The sequence below is a fragment of the Bombus terrestris genome, chromosome 17 (assembly GCF_910591885.1).
Source record: "Bombus terrestris chromosome 17, iyBomTerr1.2, whole genome shotgun sequence".
NCBI classification, from domain to species: Eukaryota; Metazoa; Arthropoda; class Insecta; order Hymenoptera; family Apidae; genus Bombus; species Bombus terrestris.
In genome coordinates, this window is record NC_063285.1 from 9940698 (window position 1) to 9960728 (window position 20031).

Genomic DNA, 20031 nt, shown 5'->3' on the forward strand with positions numbered 1-20031 from the left:
ATGCTTAGAAATTCTTCGATCAATTCTTCTTCGCATTAATTGACGAACGAAGAATTGGAAAATTCGTAGCAACTCGGCGTGTTCATGAATTGGCAGATTAATCGTCGATAGTAAAATAACTGCGATTATGTTGAATATTCAAAATATGAAATTAACATCGAGAAATGTACTACTGGTAAGGTTTTCTGCATTTTCCTCGATGATCTTTCAGCATGCCTCTGGGACACTTGAAACCACGAAACAAACGAGATAGACCGATTAGGTGCTTCTTTCTTCGAATCCAACGATCCATCATTTTTCCCACCCGATTAGTTTTCTTCTTATAGGAATTTCCATTCTCCAACGATTCCACGTTATCGACGTCCGTTACCAAGGTATTCATCTCGTTCGTTCCCTGCTGATCTTCCGCCGTGTAACGTTTGGGCGATCGATTTCTGATTTCTGACAGTGCAAATAATGGAGAGACGTCCTTTGGCCAAGAGGAGTATTTTTCCAATTTATCGTCGATCGTCTGAGCAGTGGACGACAGTTGCACGACAAGAAGAACGAAAAACACGTTGATCGGACACGATACGTGAAACGATCGATTCATCATGATACTTTTTTGAAAAATGGATCGATATAATCTTGAAATTTCTGCAAATTATCCACTGAATGATTTCGTGTTATCGTAGATTCTTGCTGTTCTTCCCTATGTAGCCTTTGCGATCAATCGTTGTTAAATTAAAAGTCCACGAGCTATTTAATGAGATGCTTAAGAGGCCGAATACGAAAATAGACGCACAACTGATCACTGTCGAATGAAAAACGCAATTCAAGCGTTTCGCCTCTTGTATATCCAACTTCTAACCGCGATATTTCCGTCAGAAAGCAATTTTTATTTTTGCACATTTACTCAGTTTCCTCTTACTTTACTCGTTTGCCGAGTATTTTGGATTTCGTTTAATTTTAGCTTCACTAACGGGATGTAGCGGTAAATGGGTGACGATAAGGGAACAAAAAAGAAGAGAAATGAAGAGAAATATGTTTTATGGTGTTAGTGGATAAATTATACTTAGCTCTGTGAACTTACTTAATAAATGAAAAATGCGGGGAAAGTCAGGTGTCAAGTTGGAAGTCTCTCGAGGTCGTATGGTCCATGGCAAAACATTTTTATTCGCCACGAGAATAATTGAGGTGATTATGTTAAACAACAGCTCGGCCTGTGTAACACAGATAATACATTTTTTAAATGTTCAAATATTTCCCGACTCATCAAATGTGCCGATGTGGCGTTAATCAGAAAGTACACAAAGAAGAATGTGGATAAATAAATAAAAAGCTATTGGAAAACATAGCAGGGGACTTACCATATAGTCCTGCATCTTCCCAAAGGATCCCTTCGTTCACCTGCAGGACACCTCCTCAGAGGAGGAGCTATTATGTAATAGGTGTGAGAATCGCCAGGTGCATCCAACTTGGGTATTTCGAGAATGTATTCGATCCTTATTTCCAGTCTCAACGTGAGATCTGAAGAATGACAATGTTAGAAAGCTTGTTACGTGTGTTTTACATGCTACCATTGAACGATACAATTCTTATGGTGTGTAAAGGTTACATAAATTGTCGTGCATAAATTATCCACGTACTGCTGGTATCTTGTTCCAGGGAACCATACGTTGACGATACGATAATCACGAGGAAGATACAAGCGATGGAAAATGACATGTCGATCAAGCTGTTGCGATCTGATTGAAAAATGCGAACCTAAAATGTGTGGCAGAGAGTAAACGACGAGTATATTCGTCAAACACAGAGTTGGTTGTTGTAATGTACAATTAAATTGCAATGAAATTTCCATTTTACTTTCCAATTTTATTACTACGGTTTACTGCGATTAAATCAAAATACTAAATTGCAGTTTAATCAATAAATTGTAACTATTTTTCACGCATGACGAGTATACTCGTCGTAACGCGAAACATTGCCATTCCTTCGTCACGAGTATACTCGTCAAAAATATATTCCCCGGTCTGCTTCGTCAAACGTTTATATTTCACGATCAGGGCAATTTCAATTGCTGACATTCCAATTACGATAATGTCTCTAATTATTCCACACTATTTCCGTCGCACTAACGTTATTAACTCGATCGGTACTTACTATCACGTTAGCGATACTACGAATTTCTAAGAAACCGACAGAAGTCTGTCTGGGTAGTTGGAATTGTAAAGGAAGTTTCACCAGTAACCGACTACGATTACGCGAAAGATGATCCGATTGACGAAGCGAATGCGTTACCAGGTAACTGAAATGAACAACGCGCCTGACCTATAAACCGTATTTATTCTATCAGAAACCAGATTAGATTCATAAACAGTTGGCTGTCCCCTTGCACCGGTCTCCCACATTCGCTTCATTATTTTTCTAACGTTCGCCAACGGTACGACTCGATAAACAAGTGATAAAGATAGCGTTGGTAAATAATAAGCAGCTCGGCGCGTTTTTACAGTCGCAATGAAAAATCGCAGCTTCTCGCTCGCAGCGACTCGTTCGTCAAGTTGTTTGGTTCGGAATTATCCTTCATTTCGCGTACTGATCATCGTACCAGGTCTTCCAGAATAATTCGACTATACCATTCATCGATGTCATAAAGAATCGCGTTTGCTTGTTTTGCTTGTCAACGAATAGCCATAAGCAGGTGGTACAGGTCCTTGGATTGACGCGACATCGATTGGAATTTATGGGAAATGGCAAGTTGAACGAGTGTTTTGTATATTCCGTTTATTCAAATCGAAACAAGAAATAGAATTCCTATAGCATATAAAATGTAGCAAGTACATTCATCGCTTTGCCGATGCAGTTGAATCCAGTTCCTCTTGCTTCGAGTTTATCCGCTGGGCCCACTGGAACATAGAGAAATTCAGTAACAGTAACAGCATTCTAAGCGCAATTTTAATTATCTTCTCTTTTAATTTTGAGAGTTTCTAATTGCTAACAGGGTTTCGTCTTTGTTTCGTTCGTCGGTTAGTCGAATTATTATTCTAATGGTAGAATGTTTAATTGTTGGGAAGAAAAGTTATGTGAGTTAAATAAGCAACACTCGTCTTTCTACCAACTGTAACAAGCGTTTTAATATATTGGAAAAATAATCAATTCGGTAACGGTAAAAAGTAAGGAGGATGTAAACATTCGAACAGTGAACTTACGAGGGTGCGCATCCCCTTGGAGTCATCACCTCACCAGGTGGACATTTCTGGCGCGGCACGATAATATTCCGTGCTTCCCCTAGTTCCACATTGTCGTCGACAGCCTCGGAATATGAAGAAACCACCAAAAGTTGGATAAGAACGACGACGAAGAGAACGTTGCTTAAACACATTATTCCTCTGAACCAGTTTCCCATGGCGCTTCTTGGAAGTTGGCTTGAGTTTCTGAATTTGCAGCAGATGCAATTTCTTATATATATTTTCCGTTTGAGTTGATCATTTCAGTGACACTGAACCTGCCACGCTATGTCCACAAGATTGGCAATAAATTAATTTCAATTAGACTAGCTTCAGTGCCTGAATATGTCACTGTAACGCCACTTACTGGTAGGATGAAAGGAACCACGTTTTTGAAAATTGGAGTTCGACAAGCGAGGGAAAAATTACGTTCAAGAAATTGGAAATTCGAGTGACGAGATTTCCATAGTCAGAAGGCTAAGGATCTCTGTTCTTTTTACATTTATGAAACAAGCCAAGGTTTCATATTCAATTTTTGGACAAGAAAATAATCGATATTGTGATAATCTGATTCATTTCTACCGCGTGCAATGTAACGAGGAATGGAATTAAAGCTGAGAAATTACAGTTTAAGCGTATACCTACCGATGCGTGAGAGTTAAGGATTCTCTGAGGCTCCAAGCAACTGTTTGATTGAACCTAGGCGAATTCCTATTTATAGATGGTTTTCCAACGCGTTATATCCGAGCTACGCGGAACAATCGCTCGTAAACAATTTTTCAATTCGAATAAGAGTCGTAAATTCGCGATTACCTTGATCGTTCGCTTGCGATAATCAGCGGCTCATATTAATATTCGAACGCTCTTTAATAGAAAATAATTTTGGGATTACGTTGCTGCGAGCTACAAAAGGTGGAAAATTGTGCGAATCGCAGTTTCTCGCCACTTTCCGCCTTTCCCTCTAACAAATCTAAAAGATTTTTGTATCTTTCGATGATTGCCCACTTCCGTACCAAACGATTTCGGTTACATTTTTAGCCTGTATATAGCAGACATAAATCCACAGAACGTATTGTTAAAATTTTCATTACAGAGTCAGATAAAATAGACGTGAAAAGCGACCTTCGCCATTTTTTCCCGGCTTGGACCAGTCGCGATCTTTCAAAAACTTCTTTCAACGTCATCCAATCTACTAACTGTAGCTTCTCGAAGAAACTCAAGTCGTTTGATCCCATATTGAGAAAGTTATTCCCGTTCAAAGAGTATCCTAATGTTAATGTGAGCCGCAGTATATTCACGCAATATGTCACGTTTCCTCCAAGTGGCAAAGTCTGTTTACATCGCTTTTCTCGAACATCGTGAGCGTTGTCAAATGCGGAAAATTCATCTCACATTCTGGAAGATCATTTAATCGAAGATCTTCATATATTTCTTGGCTGAAAAATTACTCTTAATTTCGTTCGCTGAAGCTTCTGAACGCTCTGTATTCTTCGCTTTCATTGCGCATCTGCTCCACGTAGATCTACTCGCGTTACGTTCCTGTGATGCGAGAAAAGACAATTAACTGTGACGATAGTTTGGTCAACCCTACAAAGAGAATTGATGAAACTTCCGCGGATTTCGATTAGTCGCAGAAATGGTTGGATGATCTTAAGCAGACTTTCTGGTAGCAAAATGGTAAAAAGAAGTAAATTCCACACTCAAATATTGAAATTCTTCTCGATCTGTCATCGATACGTTTGCGTGGCTTAGTATAATTGTAACTCGTTCCACATACTCTGTGTCCTATATTTCGAGATAGTTGGACCCTAAGCCCAATCGTATCAAAATATTCGTTGCTTTTACTATAATGTATACTCCAAGCACATTCATCTGTAAGTCAATCAGCAGGTTGAATTTCGTAGTTGTAAAAATGTTCTAAGTAAAGTTTATATCTAAATCATAACAAATTTAATTTTTTCGTTATCTTGTTTATTGCATTCTTTGCAATTCAATTGACAAGGAACAGGATTCTGAATACAGAAAATCAGTGAGCTAATAATCGACCAATTAGTAATCAACGACCTTTAAATCTTGCAACGTCAGTGGTCCTCAAGGTTCAAAGTGAAAGTCGATGATCAAAACGATGGGGAACAGAAACGCAGATGTTCGTCAATCATATAAATTTGAGGAATCTTAATGTTTCTTGTTACATTTCTTTGGCTTTGTAACTTTTCGAGCGCGGATTCTAGCAGCTGGTCCAGTGACTCCAGCCTTCCGTGACATCATAAAGATGTCATCAGGTTCAGAATTCGACGAAGTAACCAAAAACGACTGCACGAGCAGGAAGATGTAGAAAAGACCGATCGCGCGTGTTCCACATATCAGCCAATTCTTCATGGTACTTTCCGGAAATTGATGCACCTGTTGGATGTAAATGCAATTTCTATTAATTGTCTCTTAGCATGATGCAAAAACGATGCGATTGGAGAAATTATCACCAATTACGAGTTGAGAAACTACTGTTGAGGAACTGTCAAAAAATTTCCCATCTGACAAAACAGCGAATTAGGTAAATGACGTTGGAAGCATCTATATTCAAATTGATAATTAAATTGTTTCAAAATCTGTCATAGCGTATATTCATAAAATTAAGAATTAAGAAAGACAGATCAATCTTGAACATAATACCATTTACTTCTAAGAAGAATAAGATAATATTTTGGAAAATTGCTGTTTCGTTAAACGGGGGCGTAAATTGGGAATTGGAGCGAGTTAAATCATCTTGCCTAGTCGACAGATCGAAGATCTTTGTTTCTTTTATATTCGGAAAATGAATAAAAATATCAGCCGATTGATATTCTTTGCATTTATACGTTAGGTTTGAAGTATCTCTTTTAGAAAGTTCCTCAACTCCTGTTGCAATTCGTTCAAAAATAATCTAATTCGTTTGTAAGTGGCCATAACGAATAGAATCGTACCTGTAAAGTAACAGTGACGAAATGTTGACTACTAACTGGAGACTAACTAATTTTCAGTGGCAGACTCCGAGTAACTATTCGTTTCTATCTATACCAATTTCAATTTATAGGCTGTTTTTGGACACGTTGTATCCGAGCTACGCGAACCAGTCGCTGATAAACAATTTTCCGACCATGGACAACAGTCACGAATTTCAGATTGCACTAATCGCTTCCTCGCAAATGTGTTCGCACAACTCGTTGCGATTTCTTCCACCCGATGGAATCTTAAAGCATTGTACAAATAGTCCCATTCATATAAAATGTTTGCTTCTGCGATATTGCTATCATATTGGAGTATTTGTAGAACATTTTAATATCTTTAATATATTAATATAATAGAATATCTATATACATATAATGTATAATATATGATAATATTTTAATATATAATTTCAATATTTATTTATATTATATAACAATAACATATAATATATGATAATATGCTAATATATAATTTCAATACTTATTTATATTACATAACAATAATATATAATATATGATAATATTTTAATATATAATTTCAATACTTATTTATATTATATAAAAATAACATATAATATATGATAATATTTTAATATATAATTTCAATACTTATTTATATTACATAACAATAATATATAATATATGATAATATTTTAATATATAATTTCAATACTTATTTATATTATATAACAATAACATATAATATATGATAATATGCTAATATATTATTTCAATACTTATTTAAATTATATAACATAATAATATATAATATATGATAATATTTTAATATATAATTTCAATACTTATTTATATTACATAACAATAATATATAATATATGATAATATTTTAATATATAATTTCAATACTTATTTATATTATATAACAATAACATATAATATATGATAATATGTTAATATATAATTTCAATACTTATTTAAATTATATAACATAATAATATATAATATATGATATTTTAATATATAATTTCAATATTTATTTATATTATATAACAATAATATATAATATATGATAATATTTTAATATATAATTTCAATACTTATTTATATTATATAACAATAATATATAATATATATAATAAATAATATACAATGTAATATAATATAATGTATGAAAATATATTTTAATGTATCTAAATACATTAAAATAAATCTATGTTATCAATTATTAAATTAATCTATTAAATATATCTAAATTACATCTAAATATATCGTGTGTTCTATAAATCACTGGTACGAAACACGTGCTGCCTATGGTTTCCAAATGCACGTGGAGATCCAAGCTCGAAGCTGCAAATATCTTTTAACCTTTCTATCAAACATTTACCTCTTTTATGTAGCGTTCGTAACAAAATTCTAACCTTGGCAAGTTGCGTAAATACATTGCAAGGAAGCGATTAGTACAATCTCGAATTCGTGACCGCTGTCCGCGATTTGAAAATCGCTTATCAGCGACCGCTTCGCGTAATTCGGATATAACGTGTCCAAGAACGCCTATATATAAGGTGAAATTCCTACAGTTACAATAGGACAGTTTTAGTCTCTCGCCTGTTAGTCTCAAACATCGTTCCATATGTTATCATGAATATTTTCCAGGTAGACCTTCTTGTCTTTAAAACCTAAGCCTTAATTTTACGTGACAGTTTCAGGGTTTTCAGTCATAGGGTAACACTGTTAGCGTGCGGATCTGAACCAGCTCAAATTATATTTCTACTCGTACTTACGCTTCTGTATTAAAATATATTTTCTACTTTGCAATTTATCCACGCGTTTCTCTCTTTATACATCTAATAACCTTAACAATTACGTACCAGCTTGTGGTCACACTTGATCATTCAATCGTACGACCATAAATATTCTCTCGTTGCTTTTTTAAATACTTCCCTGTATCAGGTCTGTAAGTATGAAACCGGAATTTGCCTATAGATGGCCCTAGCTGATAATGTAGTTATCACTAAACTGCGTCATTGATGCCAAAAGTCTTTGTTGACACCTGACAAACATTTTCGACTCGGAACAATACAAGTTTCATACAACAGCATAGTTTGTAGTAGCGTTGAACATGTCGAATTTTGTGCCTGGAAACTACGATTTGCGGACAGCATTGATTCTCTGTTGCCATTTGAAGATAACTGCCGCAGAATCGCATCGAATGCTTGTCGAAGCTTACGGTGAGCATGCTCTTGGTAAATCACAGTACTTTGAGTGGTTTAAAAAATTCAGAAGTGGCAATTTTGACGCGAGGAACGAAGAACGTGGATCAGAAGGGTGTGATCTATTATGAGCTGTTAAAACCTGGCAAAACTGTTAATACTGAGCGCCACCGACAACAAATGATCGATTTGAATCAAGGTTCGCGTGAAAAACGACCAGAATATCAAAAAAGGCAACACAAAGTAATTTTGCTTCATGATAATGCACCATCGCATGCAGCAAAATCGGTCAAGGAAACGATCGAAGCGTTCAGTTGGGAAATACTTTCGCACGCGGCTTACTCACCAGACTTGGCTCCGTCCGATTACTATTTATTTGCATCGACGGGACACGCACTTTCTGACCAGCGCTTCACTTCTTACGAAAATGTACGAAAATGGCTGGATGACTGGTTTGCCTCAAAAGAGCGACAGTTTTCTTGGCGTGGCATCCACCAATTGCCAGACAGGTGGGAAAAATGTATAGCTAGCGATGGGCAATACTTCGAATAAAATATTTTTAATCATTTTCATACAATAAACGTGTATTTTCTATACAAAAATTCCAGTTTCATATTTACATACCTGGTATATTTAAACAGGTTGATAAAATGAACAGGTAAATAAAACAAGTAAATTATATAGGTTGATAAATCATGACACGTTAAATGCAAGCTTTACTCCCTTTATTACAGACTACATATATATATATAAATATACTATTACATAAATATGCACAATCAATAAGCAAGTGAGTAACGTTCACTGCGTATCATTCACGAAGCGGCGAAAGGCAAACAGAGATAGAGACAAGTGTAATTGATTTCGCGGAATCTTGAAACGTAGAAACCTATTAATTGGATAATCGCGAGTTAAAAAACTGCCCTGCAATGTCCACTGAGAAATTGTGGACGGTCAGGTGGACATTTTGGTGTGGTGGTAGTTGGCCTCGGCACGTTGATAAAGGATCTGGCAGCTGGAATGTTGCCTTTGCCCATCCGGTCCTCCTGTGACACCACGCCGCTCACAACAGGTTCAGCATTCGATAAAGTTATCGAAAATTGGATGAGAAGGATGGCAAATAGAATGCTGGCCATACATGTCGCACTAAACAGCTTGTTCTTCATGACGCTTTCTGCAACTTGATTCACCTGCTGGATGCAATTCCAATTCTTGTTAATTATATCTTAGTACAATGGAAATATAATCAGATTGAAGAAGCTACGGTTAATTAAAAATTAAGGGATTTTCTGTATAAGCATTCTGTTACACGAGGAAACGAAACTGTATCGGAAGCCTTAGCGTAGTTTTTGTTTTTTAATGTCAGCTATGTTGGAATTTTTATTTTCAGTGGCACCTAATCTGCCACGCTATGTCCACAAGATATTGGCAACAAATTAATTTCAATTAGATTAGCTTCAGTCGCTGAATATGTCACTGTAATGCCACTTACTGGTAGGGAGAAAGGAACCACGTTTTTGAAAATTGGAGTTCGACAAGCGAGGGAAAAATTACGTTCAAGAAATTGGAAATTCGAGTGACGAGATTTCCATAGTCAGAAGCCTAAGGATCTCTGTTCTTTTTACATTTATGAAACAAGACAAGGTTTCATATTCAATTTTTGGACAAGAAAATAATCGAGATTGTGATAATCTGATTCGTTTCTACCACGTGCAATGTAACGAGGAATGGAATTAAAGCTGAGAAATTACAGTTTAAGCGTATACCTACCGATGCGTGAGAGTTAAGGATTCTCTGAGGCTCCAAGCAACTGTTTGATTGAACCTAGGCGAATTCCTATTTATAGGTGGTTTTCCAACGCGATATATCCGAGCTACGCGGAACAATCGCTCGTAAACAATTTTTCAATTCGAATAAGAGTCGTAAATTCGCGATTACCTTGATCGTTTGTTTGCGATAATCAGCGGCTCATATTAATATTCGAACGCTCTTTAATAGAAAATAATTTGGGGATTACGTTGCTGCGAGCTGCAAAAGGTGGAAAATTGTGCGAATCGCAGTTTCTCGCCACTTCCCGCCTTTCCCTCTAACAAATCTAAAAGATTTTTGTATCTTTCGATGATTGCCCACTTCCGCACCAAACGATTTCGGTTACATTTTTAGCCTGTATATAGCAGACATAAATCCACAGAACGTATTGTTAAAATTTTCATTACAGAGTCAGATAAAATGGACGTGAAAAGCGACCTTCGCCATTTTTTTCGCGGCTTGGACCAGTCGCGATCTTTCAAAACTTCTTTCAACGTCATCCAATCTACTAACTGTAGCTTCTCGAAGAAACTCAAGTCGTTTGATCCCATATTGAGAAAGTTGTTCCCGTTCAAAGAGTATCCTAATGTTAATGTGAGCCGCAGTATATTCACGCAATATGTCACGTTTCCTCCAAGTGGCAAAGTCTGTTTACATCGCTTTTCTCGAACATCGTGAGCGTTGTCAAATGCGGAAAATTCATCTCACATTCTGGAAGATCATTTAATCGAAGATCTTCATATATTTCTTGGCTGAAAAATTACTTTTAATTTCGTTCGCTGAAGCTTCTGAACGCTCTGTATTCTTCGCTTTCATTGCGCATCTGCTCCACGTAGATCTACTCGCGTTACGTTCCTGTGATGCGAGAAAAGACGATTAACTGTGACGATAGTTTGGTCAACCCTACAAAGGGAATTGATGAAACTTCCGCGGATTTCGATTAGTCGCAGAAATCGTTGGATGATCTTAAGCAGACTTTCTGGTAGCAAAATGGTAAAAAGAAGTAAATTCCACACTCAAATATTGAAATTCTTCTCGATCTGTCATGGATACGTTTGCGTGGCTTAGTATAATTGTAACTCGTTCCACATACTCTGTGTCCTATATTTCGAGATAGTTGGACCCTAAGCCCAATCGTATCAAAATATTCGTTGCTTTTACTATAATGTGTACTCCAAGCACATTCATCTGTAAGTCAATCAGCAGACTGAATTTCGTACTTGTAAAAATGTTCTAAGTAGAGTTTATATCTAAATCATAACAAATTCGATGTTTGCGTTATCTTGTTTATTGCATTCTTTGTAATTCAATTGACAAGGAACAGTATCCTGAATACAGAAAATGAGTGAGCTAATAATCGACCAATTAGTAATCAACGTCCTTTGAATCTTGCAACGTCAATGCAATGAAGAACAGGAACAAAGATATGTGAATCATAAATTTTAAGAGACTGAAAATTTTCTGCACCATTTGGGTCTAAACTTTGGGTTGAACGCCATGTTACATCTACGTAAAATTCTGTATTCCACCGCGGGGGTTACAGCCATCCCTGGCATCGCAGGGTTCGTTTCGGGTTCAGAATTCGACGAAGTAACCAAAAACGACTGCACCAGAAGGAAGATGCAGAGAAGTCTTATTGCGCGCGTTCCACTTATCAGCCAACTCTTCATGGTACTTTCCGGAAATTCACGCACCTGTTGGTTGTAATCGCAATTTCTGTTAATTGTCCCTTAGCAGGATTGAGAAAAAGCGTGGAAAACCTCTCACGAGATAAAACAGCGAATTAGGTAAATGACGTTGGAAACATCTATGTTCATATAGAATTCATTAAAAAATAGAAACGATTCATAAAATTAAGAACTAAGAAAGACAGGTCAATCTTAAACATAATACCATTTACTTCTAAGAAAAATACGATGACATTTTTGAAAATTGCAGTTTTGTTAAACGAGGACACAAATTGAGAATTGTACAAAATTCTTCGATCTGTTCACTAGGCGAGATAATTTAACTCGCTCCAATTTATACTCGGAAAATGATTAAAAATATCGTGATGATTCTATTATCAACCGATAGATATTCTTTGTATTTGTACGTTAGGTTTGGAGTTTCTCTTTCAGAATGCAATTCGTTCAAGCAATCTAACTCGTTTCTAATGACTAGAACCGTACCTGTGAAGTGTCAATGACAAAATGTTGAACGTTGCTTGAAACCAACTGATCTTCAATGGCAGACCACAAGTAACTGTTTAGTTCTGTCTATAGAAATTTCAATTTATAGCAGGTTCTCGGACAAGTTATATTCGATAAACGATTTTCAAATCGCGGACGGCGGTCACGAATTCGAGATTGCGCTAATCGCTTCCCTGCAATGTATTTACGCAACTTGCCAGAGTTAGAATTTTGTTACGAACGCCTAAAAGACGCTAATGTTTGACAGGAGCGTTAAAAAATATTTGCATCTTCCAGCTTGAATCTTGGAAACCACAGGAAGCACGTGTTTCGTGCCAGCGATTTATAGAACACACGTTATATTTATATTATACACATAATTAATTCATACGTATGATTGATATAATAATCAAATGGTATGAACTTGTCATCTTGGAGCTTCGATCCTAATCTGACCATTTCCTAAATATTTCACCTTCTTCTTCTTCTAAACATTTTCATCTACATTTAAACAAGGTTGATGAAATCATGACACTATTACTATTATGCTTCCTTTATTACTAATTTACCACTACTATTAATTTATTTATTGTGAGAACATAGAACAAAGTAAAAAGAGAGGCGATTCTTGCGGAAGCAAATGCAAGTAACCGAGCTTGGTTTCTATCACTTGCGGATAATTGTTTCTTTGTAACAAAAGCATACGATGATTCACAGGCAAGGAAAACCTAACTATCATTGATAAACAACATTTTAGTCACGAACAACAGGTCGTTACTTTAAACGATTCTTTGCAATGTCGTTCGACCATCGTGCAAACCGTTTGACAATCTATCGTTTTGCCCGAGCGTCCAAGGAAACCGCAACCTTCTGTCCAACTAACGCGACGTGTGCATAATTTCAGGTGGCGTGGAGAAGTCGCAGTACGGCCAGCTACCGAAGCAGATACTCAGCAGACACGGTTTCGAGGGCTGTCTGTCGTCGTTGGACCTGAGTGGCGAGAGCACCAATCTGATCTCCGACGCGGTGGTTCCCAGCTCTCTGGTGGAGTCTGGCTGCGACATGTACGCCAGCATGCACGCTGGGAAAAAGTGCACGCACGATCTCTGCTCGAATCATGGCACGTGCGTGCAACAATGGAACAGTTACACGTGCGACTGTGACATGACCAGTTTTACTGGGCCAACGTGTAACGAAGGTAAAAACATGAATATTTCATGTGCACGGCGGACAAATAACAGGCTGTGTTCTGTGAGGCGGGAAAATTTCGATGGCACTTTAGTAGCATGCGATAAACATCGCCGTAGCACTCGTTGGACGAAGCTAGCGTTCCGATACTTTTCCACTTTTTCCTTCGCGCGTGAAATATTGGCTTGGCAACTAAGTGATTGCGGAGTTTGCCAATACCACCTAATGACAAAATCCGCACTCATTTAGTTGCCAACTGCCTGGTGAGTCGATGGAAACTATCGCATGAGATGACTCGTTAGCGACTGGCTTTGTTGGAAGATAATATTATTTCGGTAACAGTATTTGTTTGATAATGAATATAATGATCGAAATAGTAATAGCAATGGTAGGAACGTATAAAATAATATTGTTACCGAAACTTTAACTTACTTTGTACAATTTCATTTGTAAGGTAATGGGACCTTAGCAGATATCTTAACTTGAATTTGTTGAGTTTGATGTATCGTATGAAGCAGAAGGACAGACGCTTTTATTATCTCTGTGTCTTATACATTGTACAATATTATTATATATATAATAATGATAATGAATATAATAATAAAAGTGGCAATGATAACAGTGATGAGGTATAATAATATTGTTACCGAAGAACCATGACTTTTGTAGATGTGTCTTATACATTGTACAATATTATTATATATATAATAATGATAATGAATATAATAATAGAAATGGCAATGATAACAGTGATGAGGTATAATAATATTGTTACCAAAGAACCATGACTTTTGTAGATGTGTCTTATACATTGTACAATATTATTATATATATAATAATGATAATGAATATAATAATAGAAATGGCAATGATAACAGTGATGAGGTATAATAATATTGTTACCGAAAAACCATGACTTTTGTAGATGTGTCTTATACATTGTACAATATTATTATATATATAATAACGATAATGAATATAATAATAAAAGTGGCAATGATAACAGTGATGAGGTATAATAATATTGTTACCAAAAAACCATGACTTTTGTAGATGTGTCAACTCGAATTTATTGAGTTTGATGAATTGTATGAAGCAGAAGAACAGACGCTTTTATTATCTCTGTGTTTTATACATTGTACAATATTATTATATGTATATCGATAATGAATATAATAATAGAAACGGTAATGATAACAGTGATGATGTATAGTAATATTGTTATCAAAAAACCATGACTTTTGTCGATGTGTCAACTCAAATTTGTTGAGCTTAATGTATAAAGCAGGAGAGCTGTATAAAGCTTTTATCATCTTTGTCTTTCATACATCAAATCTGACGAGTTCGAGTTAAAGTATCTGCCAAACTTATGGCTTTTCCGGTACAAATTACCTTTTTCTAGAGAATGTCCAGGTGGATCGACTAATGTTGCAAATATAACAAATATTACATGTACTAATATGAAGGCTATTAAGAAGCTCAAAGTTATCTTAGTATCTTAGAAGATGTAAGATATTAAGAAATCAAAATGTACTCATCTAGCCATCAGATGAGACATATTCCACTTGAAACATTTTTTGATAAAATCGTTGACGAACGTTGATAACGTGATATCCCAGTAGTTTCTATCGACTCACTCTGTATAAGTCACACACAATAAACATGTTACTTGAAGTTTAAGGAAACTTTACCCGACGATTCCTATCTTCCTCACCTTCCACTTCTTTCCCTTCCTTCTTTTCTCTTATCAAAAGCGTCTTCGAGATAATAATGTAATGCGTATCAAAATTGTACAATGTATATTTCCCAATGTAACTATCTTCCTTGTGACACGCAGCAGACGAGCTGCATCTGCGCTCTTTCCATTGAAAATATTTATTGAGCAAATGCATTAAAACAATGTATATAAATTTTGTACGTCCCAAGTATATTTAGCCTAAGTAAAACGACAGTAATTTGTATTAAGAATATCCGATTATGCGTATATTTTCCAAGGAGTTTGATAAACGAGTAAAGTAGCTTAGCAGCCTCTTTCTTCGGCGTTTTGTTATTCGAAGGTAGAAAATTCTTGTATGAAAAATTTGTCGTTAGAGGCTGCGTGAAGAGACGAAATAAATTCCCTCATTTTACGAGGCGTATCTGATCATTCTAATCTAGAGCACTTACGTTGAGTGGTGTTAACGCTATTACTGTAAACATATATACTTCATGGCCTGGATATTTTAGAAAAAGATAAGCAAGTTAAACAAATTTCTTGCAATATTGTTATCAACATTGTTTGTCGCGTTGAAAATTCTGCTTCTATATATATAAAATGAATAAACGTAGAATGAACGTGTCTTTTGAAATGTTTCTCCTAGAATAATATCATGGAATCATGCAAGTATAGTTAATGTAAAATTTAGAAAATCGATGAATGTTAAGAAATATATATTTAAGTAGAATCACGAGATAAATCTTATTGATAAATTTATTAAATTGGACGATAGGGAAATAGGTCGTGGACTAACAGCAACTATGCGAAATGGGAAGCTCTTTGCCATTAATTAGATTCAGAGAAACATAAAGTTAAAAGAATCGAAAATGAATTATCCTCGAACGACAGATATTGACTATACGTTGTTTGATAATTGTAAAAGATAGTCCTCGCGTCTAACTTTTCATTCAATTCAATTCATTGTCTTTTAATTTCTGCCAGTGACAAGCCAGTTCGTGTCGATAGCAAACAACTGTTATAAATGTACGATAACGTGTCTCTGGAAAGTGGAATGAGTTTTTGGTAAAAATGTATCAGGTGAAAAGTTAGCTTCTCCTCTGACAAATTATTTTTCCATATAATACGATCTCTGTCATTGCGAATCCTTCCTCACAGACTTTACATTTTAGTGATGGTTGGTTAGCTCTAGCGTTTAATATTTAGTAATTTTCTATTAACTCTGTATTTCATGGGCTTATGGTTGTGTCGTTACAGAAGCAGCAGCTTACGAATTCGGAGCTGGCAGAGGAATTATCACCTACACGTTCCCGCCGAATCAGAGGCCGGAAATGAAGAGAGACACGGTGGCCTTGGGCTTTGTAACAAGCGTGAGCGACGCCGTCCTCGTCAGAATAGAATCTGCTTCCAGCAACGACTATCTCGAGATTGAAATTGTTAGTAACGATAGAATAATTCGAGTTGTAGTTCATAAGCTGCTTAAAAAGTACAAAATTTGGTCACACATGATATTTCGTAAGACCATTACATTGTTAGTGGCTATAGGATAATTTGGATCATAGTTCATAAGCTGCTTAAAGAGTAGAAAATTTGCTCACACGTAGTACTTGGTTAAACTATTCAATTGTTAGTAATTACAGATTAATTTGGGTCATAGTTCATAAGCTGCTTAAAGAGTACAAAATTTGGTCACACATAGTGTTTCGTAAAACCATTAAATTGTTAATAATTATAGAATAATTTAATAATTTGGAAGTTAATAATTTGGAAGTTTATTACGTCGATCTTCATGAAAGGAGGAAATTTATAATTTCACATGTAGAGTATATCGTATAAGTATTATTTGTTAATTAACTGATTACGATAGGTGTAAGAATTGTATATCGCGTGATTTTACCTCTGAAATCCCAAATTCTCTCATATGTTACGTAGTATATGATATAATGTTGTAATATATTTAAATTTAAATAGAATTTTATGTGCGACAATATTTCATGCTGATTATTACTAGAAAGAAAAACGCAAATGGCACTTTTAGATGTAGGTAATAAGATTTGAATGTTAAATGGCGATGACAGGCAAATTGTAGCTTAATAGCTGCTAAGTGCGTAAGCAGGAATATATGTTAAATAGCAGTTTATTTTACAAGATACATCTAAAACTGAGAAACATATGGAAATATGTCTAAAGACGTTAATTGCGTTAATTTCAATCTAAGTGAATATGTTTATTATTTATTTAATTAATTCATTACACAATTTAATGGAAAATTTTTGGAAAGCGTAATTTCTGGAAAAATAACACAAACGATATTTTTCAAGCATTGATTAATCGATTAAGTCTGTATTTAAACTAATCTGAAGCAACTAAATCGAAGAAAAGAAACAAAGAGAGTAGAAGTTTGATCTTATGAAGCATGCGAAGCCTGTAAATCTGGACAGTCTAGACAAGAAATATTTAAACAAGTGACCTATAAGGATAACTTAAAACATCTTCATACTTCAGTTCTCATTAAAATCATCGATACGATTACCAAATGAAAAACAAGAAGTAGATTACTAAAAATGTTAAAATACATATTTGATAGATATTCCATGTAAAAATCTACTCTTATTAGATACTAATATTCTTTATTTAGAAAATATATAATTAGAAACAAAATTATTACCATCAAAGACACAATTGTCTCTACTATCGACCAAATGAATACGTACAATGGGAATTAATCAAATTTTAAGCGCAACTAACGTAATCAACGAACGTAAAACGTTTGCTCGCACATAGAATTTTGCAAAATTATTGTCCACGTTGTTCCACCAATTTGTTCACGAGCTTCTGTGCAGATACGGACAACAAAATCGCAGTAACTCTCGAATTTCATATATATCATCTACATGAGCGTTCACAGATTTTTTAGAGATGCTTGAAGCAGTTGTTAATTATATTTTTCGTTATTTTCCAGGTGGAAGGAAACGTTTTCGCCGTTTACAATATGGGGACGAACGATCATCCTATCGGTGAGGTCGGTGTGAAAGTGAATGACAACCAGTATCACGTGGTGAGATTCACTAGAACAGGACCGAACAGCACGCTGCAGGTCGACGATTACAATCTGCAGTCCAATCACCCATCAGGTAAGTAACGACCACTCTTTCTTCAGGTTTCCTTAGATGCCACTCTTCGTCAAAGCAATCACAATCAAATACAAAAATGATTTATGTACTCGTTGAATCGTCATAGTTTCCTCATGCAGGTTCGATACTTAGCCTTGTTCAGGCTTGGGCAAATTTTATTTGAAATGAAGATTAAAAACTGGTAATTTGAGATAATGAATTATCTTCAAATACTTTGCTGCTCTTCTTGTTCTTAAAATAATATGAAGAAAAGTGACTTTATCTTGGGTTAAGAACAAATAAATTGTTGTCAAATAATTTTCTATTCTAGTTAACTATTTGAAAATAAAATAAAATATAATTTGAGTTGAATATTAGACATTGCGTTTTTGGTATGTTTGATTGTAAACGACATAGCCAAATTATTTAATTAGTTACCAACTATTTCAAAATAATATCTGCTCAAATACGATATTACTTAAATAATCATTTTTCAAATATTCCATTTAGACAATGCCCAAGCCTGAGCTAGCATGTTTGATAGTGATTTAAATTTAAGAATACACATTGCTTGAGGAAAATATGCCAGCAAATAGCCAGTAATACATGAAATAATAAAACACCACCATGAAAGTTACACTTTCATGCGTTATTACTAAATAACACAACAATCTGAATTAATCTGAACAGAAGGAAAGTCACAGCTTTCTCCATTTGGTATAACTTTATGTAAATTATTTTATCATTTGTAATCTGTAAGCCACTTGTGTATTTTATACACATTTATATAAATTAAAAAATAATAGTACACGTCTGTGGTAAACAAGGAAATTACTCTACCAGTGAGCTACAGTAACAAATCAACCGATCATTTCTCGATTATTCTTCCTTTTTACTAACAAACGGAACAGGTAAATTTGAACTCAAGAAAAGTAACACACAGTTCAGTTTCGCCTTGCAACGTTCAAGTACACAACTCGACGGGAAAATGCTGAATGTACAACAACGATATGGTTGCTGGCAAGCAACTGAATGGGACTGTAGTCCATCGGTCCCTTTTATAAGCTTTCCTCGTGCCATTCACGGTCCCAGGACCGTGGGAAACTAGTGACGTTGGTAGGGTGAATGATCCCACGAGTAGCCAGCGTTTTCGTGGCCGTGGATGATGACCCGGGTGTCGTGCGTGTCGTGAGAAATTGATTACCATTGTTGAAAATGGTGATCGTAATTTGTCGGTGATTTGTCTACCGAACTTGTTTGAGGAATAGAAAATGGTCGAAACGACCAAATATTGTGCAAAGATGTAAAAGCGCACGTAATGCACAAAATTATACAGAACATAGAAAGTAACGTAGTCCTTGTAATTTGTGGCATTTAATAGGCGAAATAAATAACTGCATTTGTTTAAAAAGTATTCTTTTTAATTACCTATTCTTATTTTCATAATGGTTTTCATGTACACTCAGTGTTGTATATTAGTGTACTATATACAACTAATAATAATAATAAGTTAAAGTTAATTGATATGAATAATAACAGTACATTAAAAATAATATACTTAACTTGTTGACTACGAAAGAGTAGGAAAGTATGAAAGAACGTGGAAATGTTTTCACAGGTCAGGAAATTTCGGCAGGTCTAAAGACAGGTATAATTCCGTAGGAAATTTCATACA

At 35.3% G+C, this 20031-nt stretch overlaps 1 protein-coding gene and 2 long non-coding RNA genes across 12 annotated transcripts in view; 1 reads left to right on the top strand and 2 right to left on the bottom strand.

Annotated features, from left to right (window-relative positions):
- LOC100646013 (neurexin-1) overlaps positions 1-20031 on the top strand; it is a 636909-nt gene that overhangs the window by 540716 nt on the left and 76162 nt on the right. For all 10 annotated transcript variants that reach the window (XM_048413687.1, XM_048413689.1, XM_048413690.1 and 7 more), the window contains 3 exons: positions 13246-13539; positions 16501-16679; positions 18206-18377. In XM_048413687.1, the coding sequence (XP_048269644.1) occupies positions 13246-13539; positions 16501-16679; positions 18206-18377 (645 nt within the window). The remainder of the gene's footprint in view (positions 1-13245; positions 13540-16500; positions 16680-18205; positions 18378-20031) is intronic.
- LOC100649357 lies at positions 2747-3997 on the bottom strand. The gene is made up of 3 exons (XR_001099469.3): positions 3852-3997; positions 3189-3413; positions 2747-2885 (listed from the first exon to the last, which is right to left on the bottom strand). It is a non-coding gene; the product is annotated as an uncharacterized LOC100649357 (long non-coding RNA).
- Positions 9070-12497, bottom strand: LOC105666655. The gene is made up of 3 exons (XR_007227017.1): positions 12342-12497; positions 10132-11864; positions 9070-9554 (listed from the first exon to the last, which is right to left on the bottom strand). It is a non-coding gene; the product is annotated as an uncharacterized LOC105666655 (long non-coding RNA).